The sequence below is a fragment of the Chiloscyllium punctatum genome, chromosome 15, assembly GCF_047496795.1.
Source record: "Chiloscyllium punctatum isolate Juve2018m chromosome 15, sChiPun1.3, whole genome shotgun sequence".
Taxonomy (NCBI): Eukaryota; Metazoa; Chordata; class Chondrichthyes; order Orectolobiformes; family Hemiscylliidae; genus Chiloscyllium; species Chiloscyllium punctatum.
The window spans coordinates 51,077,734-51,093,693 of record NC_092753.1 but is presented as its reverse complement, the minus strand read 5'-3'; the positions used below and the strand labels follow the sequence as shown (position 1 = coordinate 51,093,693).

Here is a 15,960-nt window from a genome sequence, read left to right as displayed (position 1 = left end):
TACATACATTCTGTCTATAACAATAACCCTGAATATCCAGTTGCCTGACACTTCAACACATCACCATGTTCCTTGGCCAACAGTTCTGTCTTGTGCCTGCTGCAGTGTTCCATTGACGCACAGCTCAAGCTGGAAGGACAGCATCTCACTTTCATCTTGGGGGCCCAGCAGCCTTCAGGAATCAATATCCAGTTCAATAATTTTGGAGCCGAAACATCTCATTCCATGTCCTTTACCCACTCCCACACCCCAGACCCTCTCATGATACAGACTGCTTTCAACACAACAAACCCATTTTCATCTACTTATGGTCCCCATTATCAGCTTTTCTCCTTCCCTGGCTTATCATCATCCATCCTATTATCTGACTAACTGTCTTTTTCTCTCTCTCTCTCTCTCTGAACTCCAACACCACCTATCCGCTCACTCCTTTGTACCCCTGACCTCCTAACTTGAGCATATATGCCACCTTTTCCTGTTTACTATCAGTTCTGAAGAAGGATCACTGGACTTGAAATGTTAACTCTACTTTCTCCCCACAGTTGCTGCCAGACCTGCTGAGTTTCTCTAGCAATTTCTGTTTCTATTTCAGATCATCTGCATCTGCAGTACTTTATTTTATTGAAATGAGAAAATTCTTCTTCAAATCTTTCTTTGCTCTCTACATATTCGTTCAACTACAAACTTCAGATCAGTACTAGTAAATCCTAATGGGTCAATGGTTCGAAAAATGGCAGATAGAGTTCAATCTGGATAAATGTGAGGTATTGCATTTTAGTACAACAAACAGGGGCAGGGCAGTACAGTTAATGGTAGAGCTTTGGGTAGTGTTGTAGAACAGAGGGACCTAGGGGTTCAAGCACATATTTCTTTGACGTTTGTGTCACATACAGACAGAATGGCTAAAAAGGCAATTGGCACGCTTGCTTTCATTGCTCAGTCCTTTGAGTGTAGGAGTTGGCAAGTCATTTTGAGATTGTACATGACATTGGTGAGGCCTTTTCTGGAATACTGTACCCAGTTCTGGTCACCTAGTTATAGGAAGGATATTATCAAGCTGAAGATGGTTCAGAAGAGATTTACCAGAATGTTGCCTCGTATGAAAGTTATGGAGTTATAAAGAAAGGCTGGGACTTTTTCTACTGGAGCATAGGAGGTTGAGAGACGATCTCATAGAAGTTTATAAAATACTGAGGAGTATAGATAGAGTTAATGGTAGTTGTCTTTTCCCTTGGACGGGGGATTTCAAGACCAGTGGGCATATTTTTAAGCTGAAAGGAGAGAAATTTTAAAAATGCATAAGAGGCATATGTTTTACGCAACGGGTGGTTTGCATGTGCAATGAACTTCCTGAGGAAGTGGTGGATGCGGTACAATTACAACATTTAAAAGACATTTGAATAAATACATGAATAAAAAAGGTTTGGAAGGATATGGCCAAGAGCAGACAGGTGGGTCTAGTTTAGTTTGGGATTATATTTGGCATGGACTGGTTGGACCGAAGGGATGGTTTCTGTGCTATATGACTCTATGACTATGACGATGTGCAAGTTAGGTGGCTTGGCCATGGTAAATTGTCAAATGCATCCTCAGATGAGCAGGCTAGATGGGTTAGCTGTGGTAAATGTGGGGTTGCAGTGATTGGGTGGAGGGGCAGAGTCTGGGTGACTCTTCGGAGAGTCAGTGTGGACTGGATGGGCCAAATGGTCTCTTTCCAAACTGGTGGGATTTTATGATTCTAAGATTTTACTACCTAGCATTATTTGCTTCTTTTCATTCACCGTGGGACATTTTGCTACATCTCCTTCTGTTTGTACTCTCTTGTTCAACAGCATTATTGTTACAACAATTTCCTCCAATTGCTTACACCTGATGACTTTTTCTTTTCATTTATGTTTATTGATGGGTAGTAGCACTGGGACAGATAGCGAATACAATTATCAATTTAGGGCGCAGGAATTGTTCATCTTCAATGTGCTGCTGCTGAAGAGCTATGGGGCATTTGTTTCTTTACCATCTTAAATGTAGTTAGTGTTATCTCTGTTAGCTTGTTGTAGATCTTTCTTCAGTGGTCACGTCATGTATTATGCTAGTTTAAGATAAACTTATACAGAATACAGCAAACCACCAATCCCGGGCTGTATTGAAGGCTGTCACTGGACCCTTTCAAACAATGAAATCATTGTTTTAGGGAATCAATGGTCTACTCAGCAAGGACTATGGGTTCCTTAGAGGGTTAATGAGACAACAGTGCAGCTGAAAGCTTGTGTCACCAAATAGTTCATTCTCCAACAGTTTTAGTCAGCTTTGCTGGCTTTCGTCATGTGCAGTAATCCATCATTGCCTTTTGCATTGTGCCCAGGATTGTGCAAAATTGCCTGATCTGCCTCTGGAATGACTCCTCTGAACTGTAAGCAGGACCAGAGTTTCTTTCCATCAATGTTTTCCAATTTCAGCTTCACCACAGCTACAGTGACAGAGTAAAATTGTTGATAGTCTGATCCACTAAATATAATCATTTTTATCATAATCATAATTAATATAATCATAATTAGTAGACATTCATGTATGATTAAAACAGTGCTTTTCACAAACTTAAATAATACTGAATAAGGTTGTGAAGAAATCCCAAATTACTGTAAAATGTATAATTAGAGGTTTTTAATGTGCAAATTGATTATGCCTTCTTGTTCCTCAGATGAGGTGGTTGATTAATGATTTAGCCCTTTTTTAAATCTTTGGCCATATAAGAACTCTTTGAAAACCAATGCTCTCATCTAAAAGAATTCAGCTTAAATTGTGTAGAATTTTGCTGGAAATGTAATTTTGAAGATTTCAAATTAACGAATGCACAGATGCAAAAAAAGGAAGTGACAACCGAACACCAGTGCTCCTCTCAGACATAGCATATATCAAGCAGTGGATCCAAATCACCTCCTCCTTTTGGGATCCAAAGAAACATATCATTTGCTGGTTCAGAAAGCACATGATAGCAAATAGCAGCAAAAGGTCAAGGTGATGTGTGCAGACGTGTGATGAAGATCATAAGATTCTGTGTCAGTTATTGTAATGAGAAGCTATTTTGATACAGGCTGTTACACTATTAGTGATTCATTTTGGAACAAAAGTCCACCACTGGTTATATTAGCATTGAACATTTAATATGTTCATGTGACATTTTATTGTCCATTATTTCTATGGAATCATTAACAAATCTAAAATAAATTATTTAACCTTCGTTTTAAAATTGCACACAGAGGACAACCATGCAAAATTAACACCAACGGTAACTGTAGGCTTAAAAGAATACAGTGGCAGAGCAAGTAACAACTTCAAATAAGAATCAAGCAGTGGGTATATAATTTGTTAACACTATTTTATCACAATGAATATAATTAGCTATTTCCATTCTGACCAGTGGGGCATATTCTCTTATTCTAAATAATAACATATTTATCTTAAGACTTTTGAGCATACAAAGAAAAAGTCCAAAATGTGTCAAATGTCAAAAATAAATTGTCAAACTTTTTGGGGTGACCCAGAAAATAAATCCCACATGATGTAATTATGTATATTAAGTCTTTCAACATGCATCTTATAAATAAATACAAGAATACTATAGCAACATTTGCTTTTTATTTTTGCAGGATTCCAAGAATCCACCTTTCGCTAAATTGGCATCCACCAGAAAATGTACAAACATTAACATAAATCAATAATTGGGCATTTTCCACTCAATACCCATTGAGATATGCTCTTGAGTTATGCAGTCAGTCTACTATTCTAACTGTGGTGACGAAAAAAATTTGATAAATATCAGTTGAAAGTAAACCTGACCCTGCTGGGAGACGAGAGTGAGGATAGAAACAGGCTATTTAAATAAAACAGGTGTCCACAAAAGAGCACAGTGATAAACATAGCAAGTGCTGTGTACAATCTCCTGGTGACTTTATCAATAATGAACCATATGCACAAAAAGAAATTGCAATTTTGGAGACAATTTGTAGCTCAGGTTGTGGATCAGGTTATAAGTTTGCTCACTGAGCTGGTAGATTTGTTCTCAGATGTTTCGTCATCATGCTGGGTAACATCATCAGTGAGCTTCCGGTGAAGCACTGGTGTTCTGTCCCGCTTGCTAATTATCTGTTCTGATCTGTGTGGTGGGTGATATCATTTTCGGTTCATTTTCTGAGAGGTTGATAAATGGTGTCCAAATCAATATGTTTGTTAATGGAGTTCTGGTTTAAAAGCCAGGCATCTAGGAATTCCCATGCATGTCTTTGTTTAGCCTGTCCCAGGATGAATGTGTTGTCCCAGTCAAACTGGTGTCCCTCTTTGTCTGTGTGTATGGATACTTGTGATATTCCTGGGTGGAGTGGATGGGATGGCTTGAGTCTTCTACTATGTGTTTCCGTTTGCGTTGCAGTTCCTTTGCGAGTTTGTATGTCGGTGTACCAGGAAGTGAGACTATGGGTCTGAGGGGAGGCCCTTGTTTATGTACCTTTGGTTATCCAAAGAGTCCAGAAAAGACTCCAGGACTCAGAAAAGACAGAAATATCATAATCCCACCAGCAAATAAAGGACGCATGACTATCATCCTGAACAGAATACGGCCCTATTCACATCAATAAACATCACCCTGGCCAAAGAAACACTGTCCTCAATGCTAGTCGAACAAAGGACACAAACACCTAACAGCACCAACTTCATCAGCAAGGACAGCGTCCTCAAACTATTGGACCTGTGCCTCACAACCCACTTCACCTTCAACGACAAGATCTACAAACAAATCAAAGGGACACCTATGGGATCACCAATACCCGGACTCTTAACAGAAGCCGTTATGCAGATGTTAGAACAAACATCCCATCCCACATTTGGGTCTGTTATGTGGATGACACCTTTGTCATCACAAAACGCAGCAAATTAGAAGAAACCCACAAACACATAAATGACATCCTTACCGGTATAAAGTTCACCAAAGAGGAAGAGCATAACAACAGACTCCCTTCCAAGATATTAGAGTAGAATGCAAAGCCAATGGATAGCTATAGACCAGCATGTACAGAAAAGCCACATAAACTGACCAGATACTCAACAACAGCAGTAATCATCCCAACACTCCAAAATGGAGCGACATCAGGACATTGTTTAAATGAGCCACAATATACTGCAGCACCCAGGAGCTAAGAGAAGCTGAGGAAAAACACCTGTTCAATGTATTCAGGAACAATGGGTACACGATAAGCGCAGCCTGCCAATTCATACAAAACAGACCAAAACAAGATGACACAACATGCCCAGAAATTCTAACTACCCTGCCATACATCAAAGACATCTCAGAGATGATGACCAGACTACTCTGGCCCCTAGGCATGGTGGTAGTCCACAAACCTACCACCACACTGAAACAGCTCCTGATGAATTTAAAGGACTCTGTACCAACAACCAGTAGAATGAAAAACATATACAAAATACCCTGCAAGGACTGCAACAAATATTACATTGCTCAGACAGGCAGGAAATTAGCTACCAGGATACATGATCACCAACTAGCCACCAAAAGACATGACCAACTATCATTAGTATCCACACACACAGATGAAGAGGGACACCAGTTTAACTCAGACAATATAGCCATCCTGGGACAGGCTAAACAAAGACATGCACAAGAATTCCTAGAGGCCCTGCATTCAAACTGGAACTCCATTAACAAACATATCAATTTGAACTCCATTTACCAACCTCTCAGAAAAAGAACCAGAAGTGATATCACCCACCAAAACAGACCAAAACAGATAAATAGCAAGTGGGACAGACCACCAGTGCTTCATCGGAGGCTCACTGATGAATTTACCTAGCATGGTGACGAAATGTCTGGGAACAAATCTACCAGCACAATAAGCAAACTTATAACCCAACAAAAAGAAATGCCACAATTGATTGAGATGTGTTTTAACAGGCTAAAACCATCTAACACATCATTGATGAAGATAGTCATTTGTTCTATTCACTAAGGACAAATTTGCTTCATTCCTCCTTTCACAACGTTATTGTCAGTAATGATAATACAAGTGAAAATTATTGGATAATGATTATCTATTGAACAAAACATTTTATTTAATTTTAATTAATTGCAATTAATGTATATTATACCTGAAACTGCACTTCGTTCCCTCCAACAAGTTCCTGTAATGCAATTCATAGGATATTTATTCAATCAGAACATAATATACTTTATTATCTTTATAGTCTAAATAGTAAGTTGTTAATACAAAATTCACCGAATTTTAACAGAGAGGAGAATGTTTTTAATTTTAGAATAAATATCAGGCATTTCATTTCATGTTAAGAAATACTTTGTTTCTCAGTAAGAATGGTGGGCTGCAAAGAAACATTTTAATCCTCTCTAGTTGATCACGGACTCAAGATAAACTGTGGCTTGCAGCTGAATTAAGGTTCAAAAGTGGGAAATAAGTGGACCAACACACATGGACACAATTTAATCCCCATTTTAAAGAGATAAATTGTTTGCTCATTTTAAAATATTTCCATTATAAAATTCCATGGACATATGTCTAATGGAAACATCCAACATACACTTAGCACCTTGAGCTGCGTTGAGCAAATCTGCAGAGCCAACATAGGTTTATCTTATATTTTCTAAAGAATTTATTAATACAAGTGATAAACATTCATCACTGTGGGCATACTTTGCCTCAGAAAGGAAGGTGGATTATTAAACTGTAAGTTTCCTAAGTTTCTCTAAAATATTTTGCCATTACAAATAAGCAATCAAGAACTGGCTAATGACTGGGATCTCCTTAAATTTCCCTGTAAAAGTCTGCTACTTGAAGCACTGTCTCCATTAGTCATGATACTTCTAATGGAGCCTATTATATAAGCAAACTTGATTACAACCCAAATATAACTTGACTGCTGAATATCCAAAACCCATCAATTAGTTTGAATCACCATATTGTTTTTGGACATGGAATTTCAGTTCTTCACCTAAGGAGACTCTATTCACTTATGCCAGTCTTAGCCATATAAATCATACTATTCTTAGGATTGGGAGGGTCTGTATGTCAGATGGTTTTGACAGACAGTGGCCTTGCTTTGCAGCAACTCCATCAGGAAGAATGACCACCACAGTATGCACCATTTGCCAAATCATGGGCTCAATTGACTTAATCCATGGTATGTAAATAAATCAACAACTGGGACATATAACTTTGTATTGTCTCAAAAATAGGAGAAAGTGAGGACTGCAGATGCTGGAGATCAGAGCTGAAAATATGTTGCTGGAAAAGCGCAGCAGGTCAGGCAGCATCCAAGGAGCAGGATAATCGACGTTTCGGTCATGAGCTCTTCCTCAGGAATGAGGAGAGTGTGCCCAGCAGGCTAAGATAAAAGGTAGGGAGGAGGGACTTGAGGGAGGGGTGTTGGAAATGCAATGGGTGGAAGGAGGTTAAGGTGAGGGTGATAGGCGGAGTGGGAGTGGGGGCGGAGAGGTCAGGAAGAAGATTGAAGGTTAGGAAGGTGATGCTGAGTTCGAGGGTTGGGACTGAGACAAGGTGTGGGGAGGGGAAATGAGGAAACTGGAGAAATCTGAGTTCATCCCTTGTGGTTGGAGGGTTCCTAGGCAGAGGATGAGGCGCTCTTCCTCCAGCTGTTGTGTTGCTATGGTCTGGCAATGGAGGAGTCCAAGGACCTGCATGTCCTTGGTGGAGTGGGAGGGGGAGTTGAAGTGTTGAGCCACGGGGTGGTTGGGTTAGTTGGTCCGGGTGTCCCAGAGGTGTTCTCTGAAATGTGCTGCAAGTAGGCGGCCTGTCTCCCCAATATAGAGGAGGCCACATTGGGTGCAGCGGATGCAGTAAATGATGTGTGTGGAGGTGCAGGTGAATTTGTGGCTGATATGGAAGGATCCCTTGTGGCCTTGGAGGGAAGTAAGGGGGGAGATGTGGGCGCAAGTTTTGCATTTCTTGTGGTTGCAGGGGAAGGTGCCGGGAGTGGTGGTTGGGCTGGTGGGGGGGTGTGGACCTGACAAGGGAGTCACGGAGGGAGTGGTCTTTTCAGAACACTGATAGGGGAGGGGAGGGGAGGGAAATATATTTCTTGCTTAACCAATCATTTTACATATAATGACATATTTAAAAGTGGACTTTGAAGTTTACTATTTTCAATGTGGGGAATGAATGATTAAGTAAGTTATGGCAAAAATGGCACTGCACTTTAGATTGTTTAAAGGCCCAAATTGTTGTATTTAATTTTCAATGTGATCTCCTATTGACAGGCTACACTTATCCAGTTAATGAGCGATTTCAGCAAATTCCTATGTTGAACATAAAATAGGGAGAATTTTATGGTGAAGTGCTTCTAGTACATTGCATACAATGGAGAACAGATCAGAAATTAAGTATGGTGGTCAGTAAACTCTGGATGACTTTCCATTCATTGAAAACCTAAGTCTTTCAGTGGAAACTCAAAATGTACTGACCACCTTGTTGCGTAAAGGAGTCTGGACATAGGGCATACTCCTGACCAAAAGAATTATTACACTGTTTGGCTGAGTAGCCCATACTACAGTACTTCAGAAATTGTCTTTCAGTATGCATTTTTGTTATTTTCCTGTATCTACTAAAATGTTTACACAATTCTCTGTTTTTTATCTTCAGAAATGCCCTATCCATGTCAGTATTTAACCTTCGATAACACAAATCTCAACCTTTATCACAATTGTGTGACAATTATATTGAATTCTTTTGAATATCAATATAATACATTGCATAATATTTGCAGCACGGAAACAAGTCATTTGTTTCATTAGGTTTGTGTTTATTCTTTACTTAAGCCTCTTTTTAGTCTTTCATCTAACCTAATCAACATATACTTCTATTCCTTTCTCCCTCTTGTAATTACTTATTAGCTCCCTAAATATAGCAAAGCTGTATGATTCAATTATGTGGCTGTATCACATTTGGATCATTGTCCAGGGAATGAAATTTCTCCTGAATTTCATGTTGAATTTATTAATCACTACCTCATATTTATAGCCTCTATTTCTGGGTTCGTGTGCAAGTGGAAACATCTTCTCTATGTCTATCCTAAATCTTCTCATATACAGAGAAATGTGTTCTAGCCCAAATTTCCTGATCTGCATATAGAACTGAGAGGTTACATCATTTACTGCATTCTCTTTATTTATTGGTGTAACACTGTTCTTGCATTTATTTCAAATAAAGTGCAACCTTCACTTTGTCTTGACTATGTACACACCAAGCAAACACTCTCACTAAAGGCAAGAAAAATTACCAGTTGTATTGGGCGTATTGACATGATTGAGCCATCATTTCCTCCCCAGTCAGTGTAGTTTCTGTACACTCCCTTTTCTAGAATGTACTGCTTTCCACAGTAATGTTCTTCATGATACACCACCCATCTAATTTAAAGATACGAGTTGGGGATTAGTTTGTGAAATGGCACTTATAATATCCAATTCTAGACAAGTTGAAAATATACTTACACTCCATTTTTCACTTCAATTGATTGAGTCACAGTTCCATGTCCAACAATTTCCAAGTTTGGAATGTCATGATTAACAAAAACAGTCTTTTCACCCTTTAAATCTGCTTCCACAAATAATGTGATTTCTGGCTTCATATAATCCTGGTGAAAAGGATAGTTAAAACGTTGTCACTATAAAAAAAACTCCACAATATCCAATGAGGGTGTAGATTTCCAAATCTGTGGGAATTATCTACCCCTTTCAATGTCCATTTGCCTCTTTTAACCCTGCAGCATTATAATCAGTATATTGTCTCCAGGCATAAGAAAGGAATCACATTCAGAGTTCACCCTGTATCCTAATCCAGGTAAATCATTTGGGGATTTTACCATAATATGTTTCAATTATTAAGGGATTTAAACAGGCATAATTTGTTTGTAAACCAGGTCTATTTGCATAAACAAATACTTGCATTTTGCATATTTTGTACAGCATTTTTTTCACCATGAATGGAACAAAATGAAGATGCATCTTTCAGAAAGAGATGTTAAACCACTGGCTCACTAATCCCCAGATGGGTTGCAGAACAGCATTTGGTGTTATGAGATTCTCTTCTTCCAAGGCAGCAATGGTAACTGTGGAGAGAACATTATATTGGGACCCACTGGATCAATGCTGTCAGACAGCAAAGGAGCGAACAGAACCTTTTTCATGTTAGGGAACCCTTACAGCAGCAAGTGCCAAGCAAGTCCAGCATGTTTGTGTGCCAGCTTGCAGAATTACAAACTTTTCTATGATTCTGCTCTTTTTTGCCTGTTTTATAGGCAGTAGCAATTGTTGAACACAACTTGGACAGAAACTCCAAGGTTGGAAAGGGCACAGAATGTTAATCACTTTTTATAGCCCCATTACTGACTCAGCTGACCAAGTCCGAAAGAGGATGGTGCTAGACTGGGTTTGTGGAGGTTGTGAGGAAACACAGAAGTGGAAAAAACATTTGACTTTAGCCTCACTGATCTACCTGTTGCAGCTGCATCTGTCCTTGACAGTATTGGCACTGCACAATCCTTCTGGACACAAAATCCCATCTTTATATTGAGGATACTCTTCATGATGATGCGGCACTACAACCATGCGAAATGCAGTAGATTTTGGACAGAAATAGCTACTCAAAACTGGGCATCCATGAGGTGACATGGATCATTATCAGCAGTGGAACTGCATTCAATCACAATCTATAACTTTATGGCCTGGCACATCCTATACTCTACCATTACCAGAAGCCAGAAGACCAACCCTGGTTCAATGAAGAATGCTAGGCGGCTTGTTTGGAGCAGCACAAGGCATACCTAAAAATGAGGTGCCAATCTGGTGAAGATACAGCACAGGATTATTTGCGTGCCAATCTATGTAAATGGCACACAATGGACAGAGCAAGGAGCTCCCACAAACAACATATCTAAACTCCAGTCCTGCCACATCCAGTCATGAATGGGGTGGGCAATTAACTAACTCAGTGGAGAAGGAGGCAGCACAAAAATCCTCAACCTCAGTCATGGAGGAATCCCAGTACATCAATGCAAAAGATAAAGCAGAAGCTGTGGAAACAGTCTTCAGTCAGAAGTGCTGAGTGATGATCCAATTCAGCCTCTGCTTGAGGTCCCCAGCATTACAGATTCCAGTCTTCAAGAAATTCAATTCATTCCACATATCACGAAATGGCTGAAGGCACAGAATACCGAGAAAAAGGTTTGGGCCCTGACGATATATCAGCAAAGATATTGAAGACTTGTGTTTCAGACCTGTGTGCCTCTGTCTAAGTATTTTTGATCTGTACAGCGTGGCTTACTATGATCTATTCATACTCCGAATAAACAAAGGAGCTTTTCACTGTACCTCGGTACACGTGACAATAAAATCAATCAGTCAGTCAGAGCTAGTTGAGCTCCTAACCAAGCTATTCCAATTTAGCTACAACAATGGCATGCATGTGACAGAAAGCAGGATTTTAAAAAGCCTAGCTAACTAATGCACTACCAGTCTATTTTCGAACATCAGTAAAACAATGGAAACTGTTGGCAACTGTCTGATCAAGCAGCACAGACTCAGCAATAATCTGCTCACTCATACTCAGTTTGCGTTCTCCTCGGTCATCTTCTGACCTCATTACAGTCTCTAGTCTAACCACAGATTGGAAAGCTGAACTCTACAGATGAAATGAGAGTGAATGCCTTTGGCATCAAGGCAGCATTTAGCTGAATGTGATGCAGGATCTCGGGCAAACATCAATTCAGCGGCAATTGGGGATAACTCACCACTGATCATCACCAATTAGCAGGGCAGCTGCTTTGCAACCCACATGTTCAATTTCTGTACCACAGAGTCACCATGAATGCTCTGCCTTCTTAACTTGCCCCTTGTCTCTGGAAATGATGCCCCTCAGGTTCAACCTACCATTCGTCATCTCTTTATAATGAGAGAACTATGATCCTCTGGGAAAATGGTGACTTTCACTTCACTTTCACCTGACACAAAGCAAAATATTTGTGGTCATTGGAAGTCAACCACCTTATCTCCAGGACATCTTTTCAGGAATTCTCAGGAGAGTGTCCCAGACCCAAACATTTTCAGCTGCTTCATCCACCTTCTCTTCAATATCATGCCAGAAATGAGGATGCTCAGTAGCGATTATACAATGTCCATCACCATTCTGGAGTCTTCAGCTACTGAAGCAGTCTGTGTCTGAACAAAGCAAGATCTTGACAACATTCAGGCTTGGCAAATAACACGAGTGTCAGACAATGACCAGTTTCAAAAAGAAAGTCGAACCATCGTTCATTGCCAGTCAATACTGGCATTATTATTGTTACATACCCCCATTCAGGTTGTTACCATTTATCAGAAGCTGAACTTAACCAGCTATATAAATAGTGTGGCTATAAGACCAGGTAAGATGTTTGGGAACTCTGCAGCCAGTACCTCATCTCAAGACTGCCAAAAGCTTGTCCACCATCTACAAAGCACAGGTCAGGAGTGTGTTGGATAATGCTGCTCCAACAATACTCAAGAAGCTTGACACCATCCAGGACACACAGCCCACTTGACTGGCACCCAATCCAACATATTCAATATTCACTCACTCATGCACCTATGCACTGTGGCAGTTGAAGATGATTAGGTCTGGGGCACTCTCTTGAGGAACTCCTAATGGTTGACCTCCAATAACCGTAAATATCATCCTTTGTGTCAGGTGAGAGTGAAGTGTGCACCATCTACAAGATGCACTGCAGTAACTTACAGAGTCTATTTCAACAACACCTTCCAAACCCACAACTATCTTAAAGAAGAACGAAAGCTGATTAAACAAAGCCAATTGGCCATGCAGTATGTGATAGCAATGTTTATGCACAAGACAGAAATATAATTCTGACCGCCTTTTTTCCAAATTCAGAGATGCATTATGGTGCCCAGATAGGAATAAACCTAAAGAAGATATTTGATATGAATAGGAATGAATCAAATAGTCTAATGTAAAAGGTAACTTACTGCCTGAATGTATCGCATGGATTGTACTGTACTGTCAAATCCACCCCATGCCTGCCAATCCGCATACTCTCCTTCCTCCAATAGGTACTGGTGACCACTGTAACATTCCTTTTCATAACAAACCCAGCTGAATAGTAAAGAAGAATAAATTTATTATATTGTTTAAATCAATGTCGTTTGTAGGGATGTATTATTTTTTAAAAACATAAATAGATTTCCTTCTATACATTACAGATATACTTTTACTTTCTTCATCACTGTAAAACAGACAGTTGCAGATATTCCATTTGTTCATACCTAGTATTCATCTTAGTTGGAAAGGAAGTAGAAAATTGATGGCCCATGCACTATGTACATTTGTGTCAATAGTGAAAATTGTCTCAAAGAGCCAGTCTCAATCAGTGTACAAAGAAATGTTAAAATAAATATTCCCAGTTAATTCAAAGAATTTTCTTTAATTTACACATGCAGTTAAGAGTCAAGCAACCACATTGCTGTGTATCTGGAGTTACATGTAGGCCAGATCAGATGAGGATGGCAGTTTCCTTCCATAAAGGGCCTGAGTGGACCAGATGGGAGTTTATGATAATTGACATAGTTGGCATTTGGGTAGTTTTTTTTCATTTCAGATTTTTATTCAGCTTAAATTTCACCGTCCCACCATGGTAGGTTTGAACCCATGTCTTTGCCCTAGGGTTCTGGACTACTCATCCAGACAATACTACTCCAACACCACCTCCCCTTATTCATAAGTCAATGAAGTCTGGTGCAGGTACAGCAAACAATTAGAAAAGCAAATTATATGACAAACATCATGACAAGAGTATTTGAGTACAGGAGTAAAACTGTTTCATTATAATTGTATAGAACCATGGTGGGACAGCACTTGGAGTATTGAATATGGTTTTGGACATCCCTATTTAAGGCAGGATGTAATGGCCATTGAAGGAGTACACCAAATAATCCCCAGGATTATGATAAGAGTTTGACAAAATTGAGCATGCATTCTCTACACTTCTGAAGAATGAGCAATGATTTCATTGAAACCTGCAAAAATTATAGAGTGACAGGGTAGTTGCTGTAAGAATGGCTCTCCTGGTTGTTTAGTCTAAAGCTGGGGAACACAGTTTCAGAATAAGGTATTAACCATTTTAAGACTGAGAAGAGGAGCAATTTCCTCAATCAGGATTAATCTGTGAACTGTTGGAGTTCTCTACTCAGAGGGTTGTGAAAGCTTAATCATCGAGTGTGTTCAAGGCAGAAATTAATCATTTCTGGATGCTAATGACAAAAGAGGATTTGGATTGATTGAGAAAAATAGACTCAGGGCAGAAACATCGATTTGTTTGAATGTACACATTCGAGAAGCAGAGCAGCCATTCTCCTGCTGTAATTTCCAATTTTTATAAGAAAAATCATTCTAAAAACAACCATAGTCAGTTCCATACAAGTAAAAGTTACAGTCTGTTGAACAAAAAGTGTTGATGTAAGCATCAATGTAATTTTCTCTTGTAAGGTCATGAGTCTGGAGCTCTCTTCTTCAGATAGCAGTGGGGAAAAAAGTTATTGAATAGTTTTAAGGCAGAACTAGATGACCACCAAGGAGACCATGGATTACCTGCTAATCTGTTGACAGAAAATATTTATAAAACTCATTCTTACTTCTGGGCAATGATTAAACATAACATCTATTTTTACATTATCTGTCAAATTTTGAATGTTTCTGTTTAATTATTTAGGGCTAACAGTAATTTAATAGATATAGGCAGATTACATTATTGACTTCAGTGTCAAAGGGCTAAATTATCAACAATGGATTCTGCTTTTATTTATGATCATTTGAGACTTGACAAGCTGAATCAAGCTTGTTGCTTTGTCTATTTCTTGGCAATGTTACCATTAGCTTTATGCTTGTGAACAAAATTACTTTAAAAATATGTACAAAACATCTTGAAATTCACATTAAAATTCCAGTCACTAATTCAAAATACATAATTAAGTATGAAATATATGCATATCTATGTATGATTTTGTATGTATATATGTGTGTACCAAAATACTGTGGTTTACTTCATTAAAATTATTTTCTAACAATACTCACACTCCACCAAGAACTCTTACTGAACCTACTCCATTAATGTCATTAATGTTTAGGTCAGGAACATCCTCCCAAAGACTTTTCAAATTTGATGTATCTTTGCAAATTTCCTTGGAGTGTCCATTAAAGAATGTTTTTTCAAATATTATAACCTAAGTAAGAAGCAAAAGCAGTCACATTTTACAAAGTTTAGGCTAACAAAGTTAAGATTAGTTTTTACTTGGTGTGTTGCTTCACAAAAATATCAAATTCTTAACTTGTAAAGAATCTGATGAATGCCATTTTCTAATTTTTTTCGAAGATTTTCCAGAAATTTATGAGTGGGATTGCTCTACAATGAAATTACATTGTAAATCTAACCAAAACAAAAATTATACATACCACAGGCCATTGGAGGTTGCAGAGCAACTTCTGTAAATATTACTTAATTGATTTAGAATGAACATTAGAACCTATTGTATTTGGCCATTACTGATTTCTGTGGTATCATTACTAAATTCAGAACATCAATGTAGATTAGAAAAAACATTCATTCCAACTTCATGTACAAAACACTAATTTTATCACATTGGCCAAGATTTTTTGATGACTTCAAAGCTTTTGCTATGTGCAAACATCCTCTAATTGTGTTTTGAAAAAGTACTTGCTGAAGTGCAATCTATATGCAGCAGTACTATTGTGAGCTCAAATATTATTGTTCTGTTGTCAAGGTTTGTCTTGAGGCAGAGCTCAAAATTTACTTGAACACTCATTTTCCATTGGTTCTGAAGGAGATCATTGTGTAATTATTCCAGGAAATAGAGTCAGC

General features: G+C 38.7%; 1 protein-coding gene across 1 annotated transcript in view; it reads right to left on the bottom strand.

Annotated features, from left to right (window-relative positions):
• The window catches only part of LOC140486230 (uncharacterized), a 97,828-nt gene that overhangs the window by 32,168 nt on the left and 49,700 nt on the right, over window positions 1–15,960 (bottom strand). Inside the window, exons 11-15 of the mRNA XM_072585087.1 lie at window positions 15,156–15,304; window positions 13,055–13,181; window positions 9,527–9,669; window positions 9,316–9,442; window positions 6,157–6,189 (exon numbers count right to left, since the gene is read on the bottom strand). Coding sequence (XP_072441188.1) covers window positions 6,157–6,189; window positions 9,316–9,442; window positions 9,527–9,669; window positions 13,055–13,181; window positions 15,156–15,304 — 579 coding nt within the window. The remainder of the gene's footprint in view (window positions 1–6,156; window positions 6,190–9,315; window positions 9,443–9,526; window positions 9,670–13,054; window positions 13,182–15,155; window positions 15,305–15,960) is intronic.